Source organism: Tenrec ecaudatus, chromosome 7, assembly GCF_050624435.1.
Source record: "Tenrec ecaudatus isolate mTenEca1 chromosome 7, mTenEca1.hap1, whole genome shotgun sequence".
Taxonomy (NCBI): domain Eukaryota; kingdom Metazoa; phylum Chordata; class Mammalia; order Afrosoricida; family Tenrecidae; genus Tenrec; species Tenrec ecaudatus.
In genome coordinates, this window is record NC_134536.1 from 115,668,558 (window position 1) to 115,686,202 (window position 17,645).

The 17,645-nt window shown below is 39.5% G+C and overlaps 1 protein-coding gene across 3 annotated transcripts in view; it reads left to right on the forward strand.

The window, feature by feature from the left end:
* Positions 1-17,645, forward strand: part of HMGCLL1 (3-hydroxy-3-methylglutaryl-CoA lyase like 1) — a 197,250-nt gene that overhangs the window by 114,707 nt on the left and 64,898 nt on the right. For 2 of the 3 annotated variants that reach the window (XM_075554054.1, XM_075554055.1), the window contains 2 exons: positions 6,890-6,953; positions 10,675-10,863. In XM_075554054.1, the coding sequence (XP_075410169.1) occupies positions 6,890-6,953; positions 10,675-10,863 (253 nt within the window). The remainder of the gene's footprint in view (positions 1-6,889; positions 6,954-10,674; positions 10,864-17,645) is intronic. The other variant, XM_075554056.1, reaches the window with a different exon arrangement.

Below are 17,645 nucleotides of genomic sequence, written 5' to 3' on the forward strand. Positions count from 1 at the left end.
GATCACAGATTTAGTGATTTTGTTTTTGGACCAGTTCAGTAATTTATTTGTGTTCCAAAAAAAAATTTTATTTGTGTTCTGTAAACTTTTAATTTTCTGATGCTCAGGCTTCTCATTTGTAACATACATTCATTGTACAGATAAGAGGTGAAGGTCTAGCATGACACGTTAATAAATATTTTATGTGCTACCTTCTCCTAGGAGGGTCTGCTAAAGAGGGCTATGAAATTTCCATTCCAAAAGCCCTAGTCTATTCTAACCTGAGTAGAAAGCTTAATATTTAATATTTTCAGTAACCAAGCAGATTGATCAGATGACAACTCCAGTGATAAGGTGTGCTTTAGATAAACCTGCAGAGCAGATGTCTAATGCACATCAAGGATCATTTGGAATGAAGTTTCTAACTTTGTTTTGCACAAATTATTTGCAACGTTTTCTATCTGACAAATTTTCTTATAACATTTCGAGCTACAGTAATTTTTTATCACCCCACAAACATGTGTAGCTTTTATAAAAATACTACCCTGTAAAACCAGGTATCTCTCTCCTACATGAAATTATTTTCTATATTTGGGCACTATCTGTATATAGCTCACAACTTTAATAGACAGTAAAGTAATAGACTTCTGAGGAATGAAAGCAGGTGGGCAATCTAGAGTCAAGGGAGAAGCCGAGTAGAACTGCACTTAGCGATTAAAATAAAAGTTTTTGGTTTTGTATCACTCAAAGTGATAAGTGCAATCCAGAATTTCAAAAATTATTTTTCATTATCTTAGTAATAAGTGTCTGCTATCTCGTGTTGCTTACAGGTTTATATACTCAGCAGAAGTACACGTGGGGGTGGGAGTTTATACACAGCAGGATGACATCCTGGAAATCCAGTCTATGATTTCTCACAGGAGAATCTTCCCAGCTTCTTCCCCCACCTGCTTACTAGACCCATGGAGGGAACGGCTGTTTGGTGGGAGTTACATGGTGCAATTAAACTTCACCCATACACGATAATCTGTTCTCCATCTCTGGCCTGTATCTTATTTATCCATCTGTGTCCTGGGGACTCTGGCAAGATGCTTCCAGTAGGCATTGGCTTCCTAGTAATCTTACTAATTTTGCAAGAGAGATTGGGGAAAACTGTGATGGAATAATAGTGGTAATTTAGACCTTGACATGTTAGGGTGTGTTTTTTCCTCCCTGATTCTATTTTTACTAGGTACGATTGACAATATTTAAGTTGTTAGTATTTTTTTGTTGTTTTGCAAAAGATTGATAAATGGCTTCAAAGAACAGAGGTAAAAATGAAGCAGTCTGCAGATCTCTGTATGGTTTCTTGTCGCATGGCCCTTTTCTTTGACCTCTGGGACAGCACGGGGTTTCTACAAAGCATAAATAGGAGAGGTCTAAAGATAGGTTTCTGTAGTAAAAAGAAGTGTACTTTGATTACTTGAGATTTTCTGCAATTGTGCAGTGGAGAAGGGGGATCCAAGTGGTGGGTGGTTCAAGTGTTAAAGATGCTTGGATGCTAAAAGAGTATAACATTTAGAGTCGCCACCCAGAGGTACCACAGAAGAAATGTCTGGCAAGCTCCTTCTGAAAAATCAGTCACCAGAAATGATATGGGACATTAATCTATTCTAATACCAAACATAGGGTCATTATGATTCAGTATCCTCTTGAGAGCAATTGGCTAGTTCGATGGGTGTTTCACAACTTAGAAAACTTTAAAACCAATTTATTCCAAAGACATTGAGAAGCCAAGAAGGAATTTTCAAGTGGAAAGGATGTTATCAAATCAGAGTTCTTATAGAGACCATTTTGACCTAAATTGGAGCATGATGTGAGATTAGAATTAGCATGCAAGCTGGTAACAGGCATCTGACACTGTCACATGGAGAGAACTCTGTACATTCGACTGTACATGTACTGGCAGACAGTGCATGCCACAGAGACTACAGGCAGAGAATCAGCCAACCTGGGCTGCTCAATAGCATCTCGTAGTCACCTTCAAGTGTTTTATCAGGATTGACTCTGGAATAATGCTAGCATCCAAAAAGACAAACACAGGGGAAACAGGTTTGCCCCAGAAAAAAGATGAGCACTATTGTGAACATATAGGATAAACTACCTTGAGAATGTGTGTGCCAAGGAACGGAATTGTAATGTCCGTGAAGAGGTTAGACATTTATCCTGTAGCTCAGTAATGAGGGAGACCAATAAGGGACTAGCTGCCTATTACAAGCACACAAATACAACAATTTAAAATATATGCATAGCTAAGCTCAGGAAAGACATCTCCGGAGGCCACTTTAAAAAGAGTGGTCAGAAAAAGAGTAAATCCAGAGTGGCACAGGGGTTCTCTCACCCAGATCGATTCCCTAGTGGCCTGGACATGGGATTTTACTGTCCACACGGGAAGAGGTACATGCTCGGGTAAGGCATGGGCTGGGAACCAACTATTTCCTGAAGTCTGAAATACCTTCCTGCCAAGGTAAGGTCGTTGGATCTGGTCCAAGCATAGTTCTGGGTTGTGGATTTATGACGCACAAGTATTGTGCAAATCCAAGAGGAGAAGTTAAGGAGAAATTTGTCAAAAAAATTGGTAAACCCCCAGCACCAGGACAAAAGGAAGTTAGATCACCTTTCTCGAAGCATTTAAATAATCCGGGACGCTCCTAGAATTTCTACAGAAACTAAAACCACCATGTAAAAGAACACATAGTATAAATTCTAAACCACATTTGAAGAAAAACTACCTTAAAAGATAAACTGCAAAAAAATAAAAAACCTTACTTCCCCAAAACAGTTTTGACTTATTTTTAACACATTATTGTGAGTTATATGAAGGTTTCTGAAGCAGATCAGTTTTCTATTTAACAATTCATACACATTTTGTTTCATGCCATTAAGTGAAACTCACACAACGTAACATCACATACTGCCTTTACTTTATTTCCTTCTTGCCTAACGCTATTGAAATGTGTCTGTGGGTGAATGCTCTGCCCTTTTTTATGGTAAATGATTGATTGTTCTAAGGTGTATGTCCATCCTTGGTGTTATGGTTTCCGTTATAGGAAATTGGACCAGAGAGGTAAATTCATTTCCAGACCTTAAGGGTGGATAACAGCTTTAATCTCAGGAGTCCCATCTTCCTCTATTTGAACAGTAAGCCTGGTCCTTTTGTATGATTTTGAGCTTTTTCCATTTCTCCCTCATTTCACTTAGTTTTATGAATTTCAGAGCAATACCCAAACAACTTTAGCCCAACAAATCTGACAAATAAATTACAAAATTAGTACTTAAAATGTTTTGGAAGACAAAAGACCATAATAAAAGAGTGAGCCTTGTATAAAAGATTGGGGATTCTAAAGCATGTTTGGAGGCATAAGAATATATTAATTAGAACGAACAGTTATCAATACATTGTTTAATATATTATTTAAGAGAGGAAGTATTGGAGGGGTTACAAGAATGCAAATGATTAAGTACCAGAACATTTGAAAGTGAGATTAAAAGAGAACGCCGATGGGGATTTCCAGAGGGAATTTCGGCTTTCCAAGGAGAAATGCATGAATGCTGGAATGCCGTCTAATGAGTCCTGAGATACCTCATGGTAAAACGTAGAGTATTGAAGTTAAACCTTACTAAACACAAATAGATGCAACCTATAATTAGACTAACAGCAACATATGCGTCAGCAACAACTTGACTTAAAGACAGTAATTAGCATGTCCCGAAAGGCTGAGACAAAATCACTAATAACCCACCATTGTCTACCTTGCCAAACAGTCATTCACAACTAAATGGGAGAGAAAACCGTTTACTAACAAAATAGTTTGCAAAATTGACTCTTTTTATTAGCAACTACTAAAGGATGGAGTTTGCTAAAGAGAACAAAGAACTTTGAGCCAGAAGTAAAGAGTTAGTGGCGTGCAAAAAGAAATCAAGAGATTGGGGAGGGAATTAAAAATAATTTAGCCTAAGTTTGTAAAAAACTTAACTAACAGCCAATCTAAGATGAATACAAATATTGTGAATATAAGTTAGTTGATTCCTGAGGTTACTTATTATTAGGTATGTGTAATGTCACGTTTTACACAGACAATGGAATTTAAATTTTTCTTATTACTATTGATGATTGATGTAGTTTCTGATCTGGGACATACTCTAATCATACAGGGTTTTGGTGGTGTTGTTATTGTTTAAGTTTTCATGTGATTCTGCACAGTGAAAATGGAGAACTATTATAATAGATTGTTAAAAAACGGAAAAAGTTGAGAAGACTGATTTTTGCCACTTGTCAAAGTGCCGGTGTCACCTTTCCAATGAAAATGTAGATCTTTCATTCACAAGAACGGGATCAGTACTTTTAAGCCAGAGGCTTCTTCTATAAGGGCCAGATAGATAGTCAATATGTTAGGTTGTACAGACCAGATGATATCTGCTAAACTACTCATCTCTGTCATTATAGATCTGCAGCTTCCAATAGGCAATATGTAAGCAAAGGCTCAGGCTGTATTCCACGTGTTCCAATAAAGCCCAATTTACAAAAGCAGGTGATGGGCTGGATTTGCCTACCCGCCTTAGTTTGCCTATCTGTCCTTGATGGCCCTAAAGTAAAGTTACTAGTGCCATTGATTCACTTTCAACCCAGAGCAACTCTATAGAGGTTTTCTGAGATTGGAAATATGTCCAGGAGCAGGGAGACTCAATTTTCACCTTTGCAGTGGCTGAAGGGCTAGCATCACCAGCCGGGTGGTCGGCAGCTCAGACCCTCGTCCACAGCACGTCAGGCCTCCTGAGAGGACAGGGAGGGAAACTTGTTTGAAGAGCATCACATATGTTTAAAGAAAGTAGATCCTTGAAGAACGAGTCCACATGAGACTGTAGAATATAATATGAAGATGAAAAGTAAAATAATATAATGACCTAAGAGGCCACAGATCCAGAGTACAAACTCGATTAACTGAAAATTCAAGAGTGAAGCTCATCACAATAGGGAGTAGCTACGTCAAGAAAGCAGTTGAAAAGCAGAAGAGGTCCTTTTACTCTCAGGTTGAGTTTTGTTTTCACATTTAGAGAATCATGAATGGGTGGCTGGGAATTTCTATTTATTCTCATCTACTTTATGCTCATGACAAATATATTTGATCAGTATTAGAAATACGTTCCCTTTCCTATTCTTACTCAAGTGATAGAATAGCACAAACACTTTTCTTTTCTTTTCATTGCTAGATTAAATTGACATAGGTTATCCTAAAGACAAATGCCATTGTAAAATGAACCACAAAGTAAGCTTAGAATAATAGGAAAAGCAGGTGATATGGATTATTTTATTCGGCATAAACATAAAATATTTCTTGAATTTGTTCTTGTTACTTAGGCCCTATAATACTATACTTTTAAAGAGTTTGCCTGATTTACAGAATTGCATATTGCTTTTGATCTGAAAGTAGAAGTTTTATTCTTCTGAAATTAGTTTACCTTCTAGAAGCAATTGATATATAAACATATTTTATTCTAAATTCTTTTATGAACTTCATAATGTACTTCAAAATCCATTGCATCTTAGAATCATGGAACTTGCTCATATCTTCCCTCCCATTCTGCTTTATCTTGCTTCTGGCAACCACTTCCCGAGTCCAACGGTGATTGTTTCTGGGAAACAGATTTGCTCTTGTCGCGACCTTATCTGTGAATTGAGTCCCCCCGAAATTAAATGAAGTCTCAAATCTCAAACTCCTTGGCACGGCGTTCAAGGGCCTTGAGAGCTGAAGTCTTTGTGTGCTGGCCCACGGAGCTGGACGCTGGCCTTGTTCCTCGCCACTCCTGGCTTCCTCGAGTGGACTGCCTCTTTCTGACAACGTCAGAGCCATGATGCATTATTTTAATACAAGTATTGCAAAATCTCTGAGGAAAGTTTCATAAAATTGGATTGGTGTTGAGCTGACGATAGCTAAAACAGGTTTTTCCTAAAGCTTAATAATTTAAGATGGCAATGGATCATTGTTTTTGCTGAAAAGCCTTGACTCTTTACATTGGTGCGAATTGCTGAAGAAGCTTATAGAATATCTTTATTTGGAGCCTTTTGAATACAGACTGGACACTTGTCTGTCTGGGATGACTTAGATAAACCCAGGAGAGAGAGAAGATGAACTCAGAGGTTGTGGCCAGTTCTAAGAGATTTTTTGGCTTTTTTTTGAGCGGGGGAGCCTGGGGCTGTGGGTAGGTGATTAATAATTGTACCCAAATGAAGCCAAAATGTCCAGATGGGAGAAGAGAGAGAGACTCACTTGCTTATCTCTATGTCCTCTCGAAGTCGTTCCAAAGACCCGGATGCTCAGTGATTGGATGGATATGATTGGTTGAATACCTTATACGTTCCACTGTTGTTTGCCATGTTGCTGTAGTATAAGTGAAGCGATCACGATGCCACAATGGTGAAAATTCTTGGCTGCAACCGAAAAGTTGGTACGTCCAGCCCGCTGGCCTCGCTCCCACTGCAGAAAGAGATGGCGCTCTGCTTCCAGGAAGTGTACGAGCTCGGTGACCCTCCGGGGCGGGTCTCTGCCTTCCTGCAGCGTTGCTATCAGTCAAAATCAATGCAAAGGCAACGCGTTAGCATAGCCAGGCTCATAATTTAAAAACGCCTACTATCTTATTCTTACGTCCCTTCACATGAAGAGGTCAACATTTAATTTGAGCGATAATAAAATATGGGATCAATTAAAAATAATTTAGGCCTCTAGGAGGATGAAAACAAGAGTGAAAAATAGCATAAAAAGAGCACATGCTTGATGATCTTGAAGCTATTTGCTCATCTAAAATAAGGATGGAATTAAGAATGACCTATCCAGTGGATGCATATTGATGCGTGTGTATGTTTTGAATTTAGATATGTGTCATGTGCCCTGGGCTGTCCCTACGAAGGAAACATTACACCGCAAAAAGTGACGGAAGTAAGTATTTCAGGGCTTTCCAGCTCATGGAGAAATGATGTTCGGTATTTTTTAAAGTGGGTTGGTTTCCTCACCTTTATTGCATCATTTTAACAAAGACTAAGGGAGACTATCCTGAAAGCGATGAGTGAGAGCTAATGCTTTCATTTTAAAGGGTGCCCCAAATTAAATCAGAGTTGAGTCTTAATGTTTGGGTACTAAAAATCAGACTGAGAAAACATCAATTGTTGTTTGGCTTTGTTTATTCTTTTAATGTGGAAAGAACCTAAATTGTTGGAATATTGTGTATGAACAGGCAAACTTTATTTTGGTTGTTTATGTAACATATCCTCATTTTTTTTCCCCTGCAAAATACCACACTGATACTAGAAGACATGCTGATTCAGGGTTTTTGTTACCTTGGAATGGATGGTGCTTCTAGGGTCTATGTTCCCCGAAAAGTAGTATAGCAATAGAGGATCGTTGCCAAGTCCTCCTTACAGAGGTGCTAGCATTCATTTTCTATTCTCATTGATTAATTAATAGTAATGAACACAGATACGAAGTGTGTTAATTTACACTTCCTCTTGAAAAGGTGGTTGAATGTATTAATATAGTATTGATGGTGCTGAAGCAGAAAGATGACGCCATTAGAAATCAACATTTAGGAAAGATGAAGTTTACCATGGTCCTTGTCATTGCTCTTTTGAAATGCATTGCACCATTTGAAAATGAGGGATAGTTCATGCTTATTCGTCAATTAAGACTCTTATCTGCAGTGAAATAATAATGCTTATATTTTATAGTTCTTTACATTCAGGAGCCCCTTCTAAGAGGCTGTCTTTAATTTCTATTTAGAATTACATATTCTTTTCTTTAAAAACACTTGTTTTGTAAAACAGTAAAAAGAATAAATATATGTAACATGATCAACAACAATAAAAAAAAACACTTCCCAAATTGTGTTAGTTCTGGCTGTCCAGAATTTGGATCCATCTCTACCTGTACAACAGAACACGTGCTTTCCTTATGCCTCCTGCCATCCTTAGAGAAGTCACACCCCTCCAAGATCTGTTCCCCCCCAGGATGTCTGAGGTGCTACTGAAGAGAGTCATGTGGCAGGCAGATTGTAAGCATTCTATGTTCATGATCCCCATGGGTCTTCTCTGCTATTCTACTCTATTTTATGCTCAGCTCCTACTCACTGAAATGAGCAACTACCACTTGGTTCACCTTGTTCAAACCTCTACTCCTTTAATTTTCTCTCCTTTATGTATACCTGCTCCATCGGAACAGAATTCGTTCTTTTGGCCCTTGAACATGTTTTCATCCAATGGGAAAATGTTTTCATTTAGGAGATACTGAGACAGTTAACTGGTACCATCTTCCATTCCCTAAACAACTCCATCAAAGAGCTGCTACCGTGCTGGTTTCCATTGTTCTCATGTGCCACCAGCGCTTTCTCACACCCCAAGAGGATTTCTAGGGCATTCACGCCATTGAAATCCATCTTCATAAGATGACAAGTCATCACTTGTGTCAAAAATGACACAACGAAGATCATGTCCAGTCCTTATCTTGTTTGGATTCTTAGCAGATGGAGGGACTGATGACCACTTCCTCCTAAGAGTTAGTACCTAGCTGAAACCCTGGGTCTATCATTTGTATCCACTTGACCTCACACATATGATTTCTTCCCATGCACTGTGTTGCTCATCAGTTTTTCTCCACGACCATTAAATATACAAATTAATAGGCACTTATGTGTGTAAGAAAGAGCTTTATATACAAGAGCAAGTGACTTTTGAGAAAACATCCCAGGTAAGTCCAGATCAAGACCATAAGTCTGATATTAGTCCATATGTCTGATACCAAGCTATAAATTCCTCTGCAGACTCATGCAACACATGCGATGATGCCAAATGCAGGATGATCTCAGGCTAGTGGGTGGAAAGTTATGTGGATCCAGTGGCAGTGTAAACATCGCAGAGCTGGCAGGGGTCTCCACTTGGCTCCTCCAACTCCAGAGCTCTAGTGTAGCTCCATGTGTCTTCTCAACAGAAATGTTTCACAGGGAGTGAGCATGTGTCCTGCCTCCAGAGAGCTATTTATCTCCTTAGGGGTTCCAAATGAGGTCATCAAGCTGTGACCTGATGGACAGGCTAAACTCCACCCCTTCACTCTTAATACTCAAATTGGCCACAGATTATGTAATTATCACACCTGCACTACCTCATCATTTCTGAGTATTCTGCATTCATATTTTGATATTGCACATAAAGGAGCCCCATAAATCATAAATGTGATTATAGTACCACCACCTCCTCTTCTATAAGAATTTCCCATTACTCTCATGATAAAATCTTTAATTAAAATATTAACCTTGGTTTGTGAGATTCTTCAAAGTCTGCCATGTGTTTATTTACCTTTATATCTCTCTCTGTCTTCACTGTCCCCTTTAAAATTTTTATCTATTTATCTATTTATCCCTCCCCCCCAATTACACTATCCTTTGCATCTGATGAATTTTTTAATTCCTGGACATTGTTTGTATTTTATTCTTTAATTGTTTTTTATATTTCAATACATACACATAACCCTTTGCATTTGATATTTCACCTGGCACATTTTTCTCACATCCTTCTGTATCACATTCTTTGCCCTTAGTTGTCCTTTAGGCCTTTCCCACATGATAGATCTAGGTAGATTTCCTTTGTTTGTTTGTTTTTTTTTGCTCTTATAATCCTATTTCTTTCTGTAAAAATTTTTGGTTTATTCTGACACATTCTTGCGTAGGACTGACTAAAGAATATTCCCCTTTAGCACCTGACTTGTGATGGTATGAACATCGCCATGATTTGTTCCCCCATTGCCCAGCCCAGTGCCTGGCATAAAACAGGCTAAAAAATACAGTATGATAAACTGATAAGTGAATAACAGTGTTCTAACCTGTGCTGTTATACATTCTTACTTAATGCTCACAAAAAGCAAATGCCATTATTAATATCATAGTTATTTTCCAAGGTTATTTTGGTTGATGGAATTAAAGCTTAGAAATATGTTAAATGTGAGTATTGTGTCAGACATATTAGGCAATGAGACATGGATAGAAAAGTTGATCTTCAGCCCACTGTCACATAGCTCGCATGACTGTAAATAAAATTTAAAGCTAGAGCCCATGTCATGGTCAGTGTATCATACTGTATCATACTGCCTTCACACAAGGTCACAAGCCTCTTTGAAAGTAATGCTAATAACTGAACGTTAACGGACCCTAAAATGTGTCTAGCGTAACTTCAGCTAGCTATGAGTTTGAAAAAATTAGGCTGAGACCTGCAAGCATAAGGTTGACACCCTTGACCCCTAACCTGGTCCTTCAATAGATACTGTTTATAAAGCAAATCTGCCGTGTTTCTTTTGGAGTAAGTCTTGACAAAGTAAGCCTCCCATGATTGAGATTGTAGTTGCTAATTTTATATTGAATAGATATAGAAAATGGGCATGAATGGCCCAAAGAAATCTCAATATTGTGAAAAGTTAACCACAGTAATGTCATTTAAAATTGCATATAATGGTTAGGATTTAACGTGGAAGGAAAAAAAAGTGTGTTTTCCACATATGGAAGTTTTATGCATCTGATATTATTTGTCAACATTACCTCTAGATGATGTTGGCTGAGAACTGACAGCTCTTGAGTCTGTTCATTCCCACTGTTTTACCAGCACCCCACCTTTCTCAACAGGTGTCTAAGAGACTCTATGGCATGGGCTGCTATGAGATCTCCCTGGGAGACACAATCGGAGTGGGAACTCCGGGAAACATGAGAAGAATGTTGGACAGTGTCATGAAAGAAATCCCGTCGGGTGCTCTTGCTGTTCATTGTCATGACACGTATGGACAAGCCTTAGCAAATATCCTCACAGCACTTCAGGTATCTTCCATTCTGTGTGTGTTTCTGATTATTAATATCCCATCGTAGAATAAGAATGTTTATGGGATGTTACAAAAGTGATGCATAAAGAGTACCTGTCATATGACAGGCAGTTTGGAAATATTTGTAGCAGGCATGTTTGTTAGGGCACCATGGTCTCTTATTACTGTTCATTTGATATGAAAATATCTCTAAACTTGTTACTTTTAGAGTATTAACACCATCAAAGCTACGTTTACTTGGCTCAACGTCCATATGCTCTAAACCACGAAGCTTGAGAGACTGAAATATGATAACACTTTGAAGAATGCAGAGCACAAAGATAGTATGGGGTTCCATCATAACCATGTAACTAATTCTCCTTTTGATAATTTGCCATTCTATGAGGAGAAGATACAGAACTGAAATGTAGAATCTTTTGGTCCAGATGTTTTCCGAATGTTGGCAAGTTGACCTAGCCTCTGTTTCTGATCAGGGTGTGTTCCATTTAAGTTTGTAACCTTAAAAGGTGTAGAAAGTTGGTAGGTTAATAATTACTTATTGAATCTTAATGACTACCATTAGTTTATATATTTATAAAAATAGAGTTCTTTTTCCTTTTTTATATTTATAAGAATTCAACTTTATATGTTTAAGAATAGAACTCAACGCATTTTAAAAGGATTATTTTAAAGTTAATGTTAGATTTTCAAACTCATCCACAAAGATTTGACAACTAAAGATAAGACTTTATGAACACATTTTGCTAGGACAGAGAATCAATATGTAAAGCTTAACACTACAGTCCTAATGCGTACAACTACTTGGCAGATGTTTAAAAAGATGTCAAGAGCAAGCACCACAAGGGTTTTATTTTGACTTTATAACATATGTGCACAAATCCTTATTTATCCTCTGGAAGCAGACAAGAAGCATTGTATTGAATCAAAGAAAATGAGCAAACATTCTCTCGTGGTCTTTTGAATGTGGGTAGTTGTACAGTTTTTCTTTACCAAGTATTCTAGTTTCTAAAACAATAGAGAACAAGGCAGCACTCCTGAAGTTTATGTTCTAAGTTTTAAAAGTCTACTTTTTAACATGATTTCAGGAAACATTTATAGAACAAATTGGCTGTGCATTCATCCATGCACATTTGTTTCATGTCACTTTTCTTGCTTCTGTCCTGTTTACCATTATTGTTCTTCTTTCATATCAATTTCTGGCTTCTGAACTTTATTTTGTTCATAAGCTGGCCTTCTGGTCTCCGATGGGCATTGTTCTAATGAGTGTGTACCTCACTGGTCTTATGGTTTTCTCTTTGGACCTGTCTATTGTCTGACTGCAGGTTAAGTGACGGGGAGAGTAAATAAGGGCCACCTTAGTCTGCAGACATTCTGTGCTCATCAGCCCTGTGAACCTGGCATTTATATAATTGTGACCTGGAGTTCGGTTCAATTTTCCCCGTCTGATCGGTCGAGGGCCCTGTCCTGTAGCTCCTTTCAGCAACCTTAACTCACATGCAATATTCAGATGACACCCCCTTGCTTATTGGAATTCAGGAGGACTTGAAGCACTTGCTGATGAAGATCAAGGTTGTAGCCTTCAGAACGGATTGAAACTCCATGTAGACAAAACCACAACATAGATAAGATCATAATCAATAAACAAATTGCAGTTGTCATGGATTTCATCTTGCCCAGATCCACAATCAATGCTTATGGAAGCAGCAGTTAAGGAATCAAACTATGTATCGTTTTGGAAAAATCTGCGGCGTAAGACCTCTTTCTTAAGTATTGGAGAGCAAGGAGATCCCTTTGAGGACAAAGCAGCACTGGCCCGAGCCATGGCATTTTCAGTCACTTCATATGCATGTGAAAATTGGAAGTTGAATATGGAAGACTGGAGTACAGATGCCTTTGGATTGTATTTCTGGTGAAGAATACAGAAGTGCCCTGGACCGCTAGAAGAACAAACAAACCTGTCTTGGAAGAAGTACAGCCAGAACGTCCTGTGAAGAAGTGAGGACAGCAAGATGTCATCTCTGAGACTTAGGACGTCCTATCTCAAAAGACCTGGCACTGGAAAAGGCCATTACACTTGGTAAAGAGCAAAAGGAGGTCCACAAAGAGGAGCCAGGGTAGCGCAGTGGATCCAACCAGGAGCTCACCGTAAGCTCACACGTAGGCGGTGGCGTAAGGCTCAGCCCCACTTCTTTCAGGTGTCCATGGGCTGCTAGGAGTCGGAGCTGACTAGACAGCTCCTAACAGCAGCATGAACAACTTCTTCAGTAGTATGGAGAAAGTTCCTGAATACCTGGTGTTTTCTCTCTCTCCTTTCTGTGTGAATATATCTCCTATATCGTATCAATCGAGGAGTGTAATATTTTAGCATAGTGTATTTTTATTTTGCAATGCTAGTCAATTTACTTTGTGATCATGGACTGTCTGTATACAGTTTGGAAACGCAGAACTTCTGCTCTAGGGTGCTCTCTGGCTGCGTCTTGAAAGTGCCCATGTGTAAACCCTGAGGTAATGCTGAAAATCAGATCCAAAGAACAAGAGGCACTAACTCCACTAACTGTCTGTGTGGGCAGCTGGGGGCGGGGGTGGGTGGGGGCGGGGTGGGAGATGGAAAATGCTTCAAGCAGATGAAACAATATTTTGGCAAAGGGAGTTTGGGGGAAAGAAGGACCATATTATAGGAACTGACAAATGACTACATTATCATGTATTGAGGGAGGAATAGATAATCTACTTGTTGGCAGAGTCCATGGCAGGCAGCAGGAAATCGGTCTGTAAACCTCTGTATGTGGGGTTTCTGGGTGCACAAAAGACTGGGGTTTCCTGCGTGGATGCGGGAGGGGAGGGTTGAGACTGCCGTGGTATATTCTTCAGCTTTGTGCTGTACTCCCCAGAGCTGACTTTCTTAACCACAATGTCAAAGGTGGATATGCGTTTAAAAGGGGCTGAATCATAAATAAGACGACAGAAGGCCAGAGAGGCTAATGTAAACGAGCTATTGTAGAAGAGCTCCGGAAACATGGACGGGCCAGGAAACGAAAACCAGGGCCGGGATGTGGAGCTGTCCATCTTCTCTGCTGCCCACGGCCGCGCACTTGATTCACGGAGACCTCAATCCATGGTCGACGGAAAACAGAAACACAGCTAGTGGTCCCTTGAAAACTCTGCGCAGCACCGTGAGAATCCTTAATGGTTGCAGCACGTTGAGATGGAGAAATAGAACTAGGCACAGGGAAGGGATTTCCAAAGCTGAGGGAGCCCACAAGTGTCCTCCTCTCGTCCTGGACCCCTCATCCCCACAGCGGGGCGACAGCACACCCAGGTTTCACTCTAGTGGAGGAGAAAACGTGTCCTGGAAAAAAGCTGACTGGGTTTCAACAGACAGGAAATCAGAGAAAATGCAGCTTCATTATGAACATGGCTAACCTTGGCGTCAGGAAACGGTGGTCATACTTCATTACTTAAAATAGAACCTTTGAAGTGCCTTCTAATAAAATTGATGGTGGACATGGAGTGGATAGCGTTTGCTTTAATTTGGGGGTGGGGAAATAGTTTACAATGCTCCAAATTGGAAGTGAATATTAAAGCAGGGAGACATGTAATAAATGGAAACTTGGCTACAAAGATGGGAAACAAACGAGAGTTATAAATGGAACGACCCTTATTCCGTCTGGAAATCACATACTAATCGTGTAGTAGAAAAATCTTTCCTGGGCTCCCAGGCTTTATTGTATTCTTTTATTACTTAAACATATGACTTGTAGGATTGTAGAAGGTGTGTGGGAGGCAAATTTCATAATAATCAGTTATTGTTGACTAGAGAAATTTTTTCTAGACTATAGACTTTATTGCAGAGTATTTAGAACCACAGAAAAGTGAAAGAAAATGAAAATGAGGTGACAAAATGAACAAAATTCTAGTATTGGGAACAAACTTACATGGTTCCATATACTTGTCTTATTATTTTTTAAATGTGAAAATTGAGCTTCAGTCTCCTGTATATTCCCAAGTGCCTAAAACACCAGTTAACAAAATGCTTAATGTACTTACTGTCCAGCAACTATTCAATTTCTATTTTTCTCTGCAAGAATGATTCGAATTTTTATAAAAGAGGAAAAAACAGAATAAACAAATAAAATACAATATCACAAATAACACTCACCTGGACTTGGTATCATAGAGACAGAACAGGCAATATTTAGCCTGAAGAACTATATGCCTTTTGTTCCCCCTTAAACCTAGGACACTTTTTTGATAATATGCCTTTCCTCATAATGTTTTCCATATGTTCATTATTTCCTTGAAGGAAGACAAAGTTGTTTTCCTAATTTTAACATCAAAAACATTTTAGTTTCATATGGATTCTAAATCCTGTTTAAATACCTAAAATAGTCTATCTTTCTTCATGCATTTTGTTCTGAAGATCTCAAAATTGTTTCCAAAAATCGCTAATAATCAGATGAGCCTGTTTATCACAATGTGAAAAATGAAAATGAACTTGTTGATGCCTGCCTCCCTGGATTTTGTAAACGTGGCGTGAAATACCAAGTATCTAGAACAATGCGCCAATAATGTCCTTGATTAATCCTGACCGCTGATTAGTGCCAAATGTATTGCAATCAATTAGAGTCCAAGTCCAGGGAGCTTGGAAGACAGAGTAGGACTAGTCGTGTAGGTTTCAGAGACTTCAGAATGTTAAAGGAACAGACGGCCCAGGTTTTCTCCCTCAGAGCAATAGGTGGGTTTGAACTGTTGACCCATCGGTAGTTCAGTGCCTAAGCCACAGTGCCTCTAGATCCTTGGATGTGCTGTTCAGTCATTGTTGGACTTGTCACTGAAAGGTCTAGTGGTCGAATACACCAGTCCCAGACAGTGCGATCAATTCCGGTAAAGAGGTGTTGTTGTTCTTGTTGTTAGGTGCCCGCTAGACAGTTCTAACGCATAGTAAACCTGTGCACCAGAGTAAACCCCTGCCTCGTCCGACGCTCTCCTCACTTTTGTTCCAGTGCTGCATCCCATTGTTGCAGCCACTGTTGTCAAGCCATCATGTTAAGGATTTTCCTCTTTGTCACTTCTCTGAAATTTTATGAGGCAGGGTGTCCTTCCCCAGGGCTGATTTCTTCTAACAGCATGTCCATAGTACGTAAGACGGAGTTTCGCCATCCTTGCCTCTAAGAATACTCGGGCTGTCCTTCTTCCCAGACAAATTCACCTGTCCCCTGGGTAGCCCTGTGTTGATCCAGCTGCAGACTCGAGAAACAAATCCATAGAAACTCATATGTGTGTAAGAGCGAGTTTTATATAACGGGTAATCGGACATTAAGGAAGCATCCCACCAGACAGTGTAAGATATGACAAAATAGTAGTAATTTATAAATTATCAAGGGTTCATGATGGATGTGGGAGCGGCAAGGGAGGAGGAAAATGAGGAACTAATACCAAAGGCTCAAATAGAAAGCAAATTGACAATGATGATGGCAACAAATGAACAAATGTGCTTGACATAATGGATGTATGTTTGTATCGTGAGCATGAGCCCCCAAGAAAATGATTAAATTAAAAAAAAAAGAGAAATCATCCCAAGCCAGTCCAGTCCAAGCCCATAAGTCCAATATTAGCCCATATGTCTGATACCAATCTATAAAGTTCTCGTCAAACAAATGAAACACATACAATGATGCCAAATGCAGGATGAACGCAGGCCAGTGGGTAGAAAGTCTTTGGATCAGTAAGCATCTCAGACCTGGCAGAGGTCTTTTTGTGGCTTCTCTGGCCCCAGAGGTCTGGTTGCATCAGAGTAGGCTTCTCTATGGGGATGTCTTACAGGAAGTCAGCAGAGAGACAGAAGTGTCTCTTGCCTCCAAGGAGAAAATCAGATTTCCCAGAATCCTTAGGGGAAGGCTGTGCCCACACAGAAACCTCATTGGCTATGACCCAATTAATAGTCCAGACTCCAGTCCTTCACTCATAATCTCTCAAATTGACAAATGATTATATAACTACCACACCCATTATATTTTCTTTTTTTTTTAATCGTTTTATTAGGGGCTCATACAACTCTTATCGCCATCAATTGTATAAAGCACATTTGTACATTCATTGCTTTCATCATTCTTAAAACATTTACTCTCCACTTAAGCCTCTGGCATCAGGTCCTCATTTTTTCTCCTCTCTTCCCCCTCCCTACTCCCTCATGAACCCTTAATAATTTATAAATTATTATTTTGTCATGTCTTGTGCTGTCCGACGTCTCCCTTCACCCAATTTTCTGTTGTCCATCTCCCAGGGAGGAGGACACATGTAGATCCTTATAATCGATTCCCCCTTTCCAAACCACCCTCCCTCTACCCTCCCAGTATTGCCACTCATACCACTGGTCCTGAAGGGATCGCCTGTTCTGATTCCCTATGTTTCCAGTTCCTATCTGTACCAGTGTACATCCTTTGGTCTAGCCAGACTTGCAAGGTAGAACTGGGATCATGATAGTGGGGAAGGAGGAAGCATTAAGGAACTAGAGGAAAGTTGTATTTTTAATTGTTCCTACATAACACTCTGACTGGATCGTCTCCTCCCTGAGTCACCTCTTCAAGGGGATCTCCAGTGGCCTATAAATGGGCTTTGGGTCTCCACTCCCCCGCCCCCTCATTCACTATGGTATTTTTTTTGTTCTGATGATGCCTGATACCTGATCCCTTTGACACCTCGTGATCACACAGGCTGGTGTGCTTCTTCCATGTGGGATTTGTTGCTTCTGAGCTAGATGGCCGCTTGTTTACCTTCAAG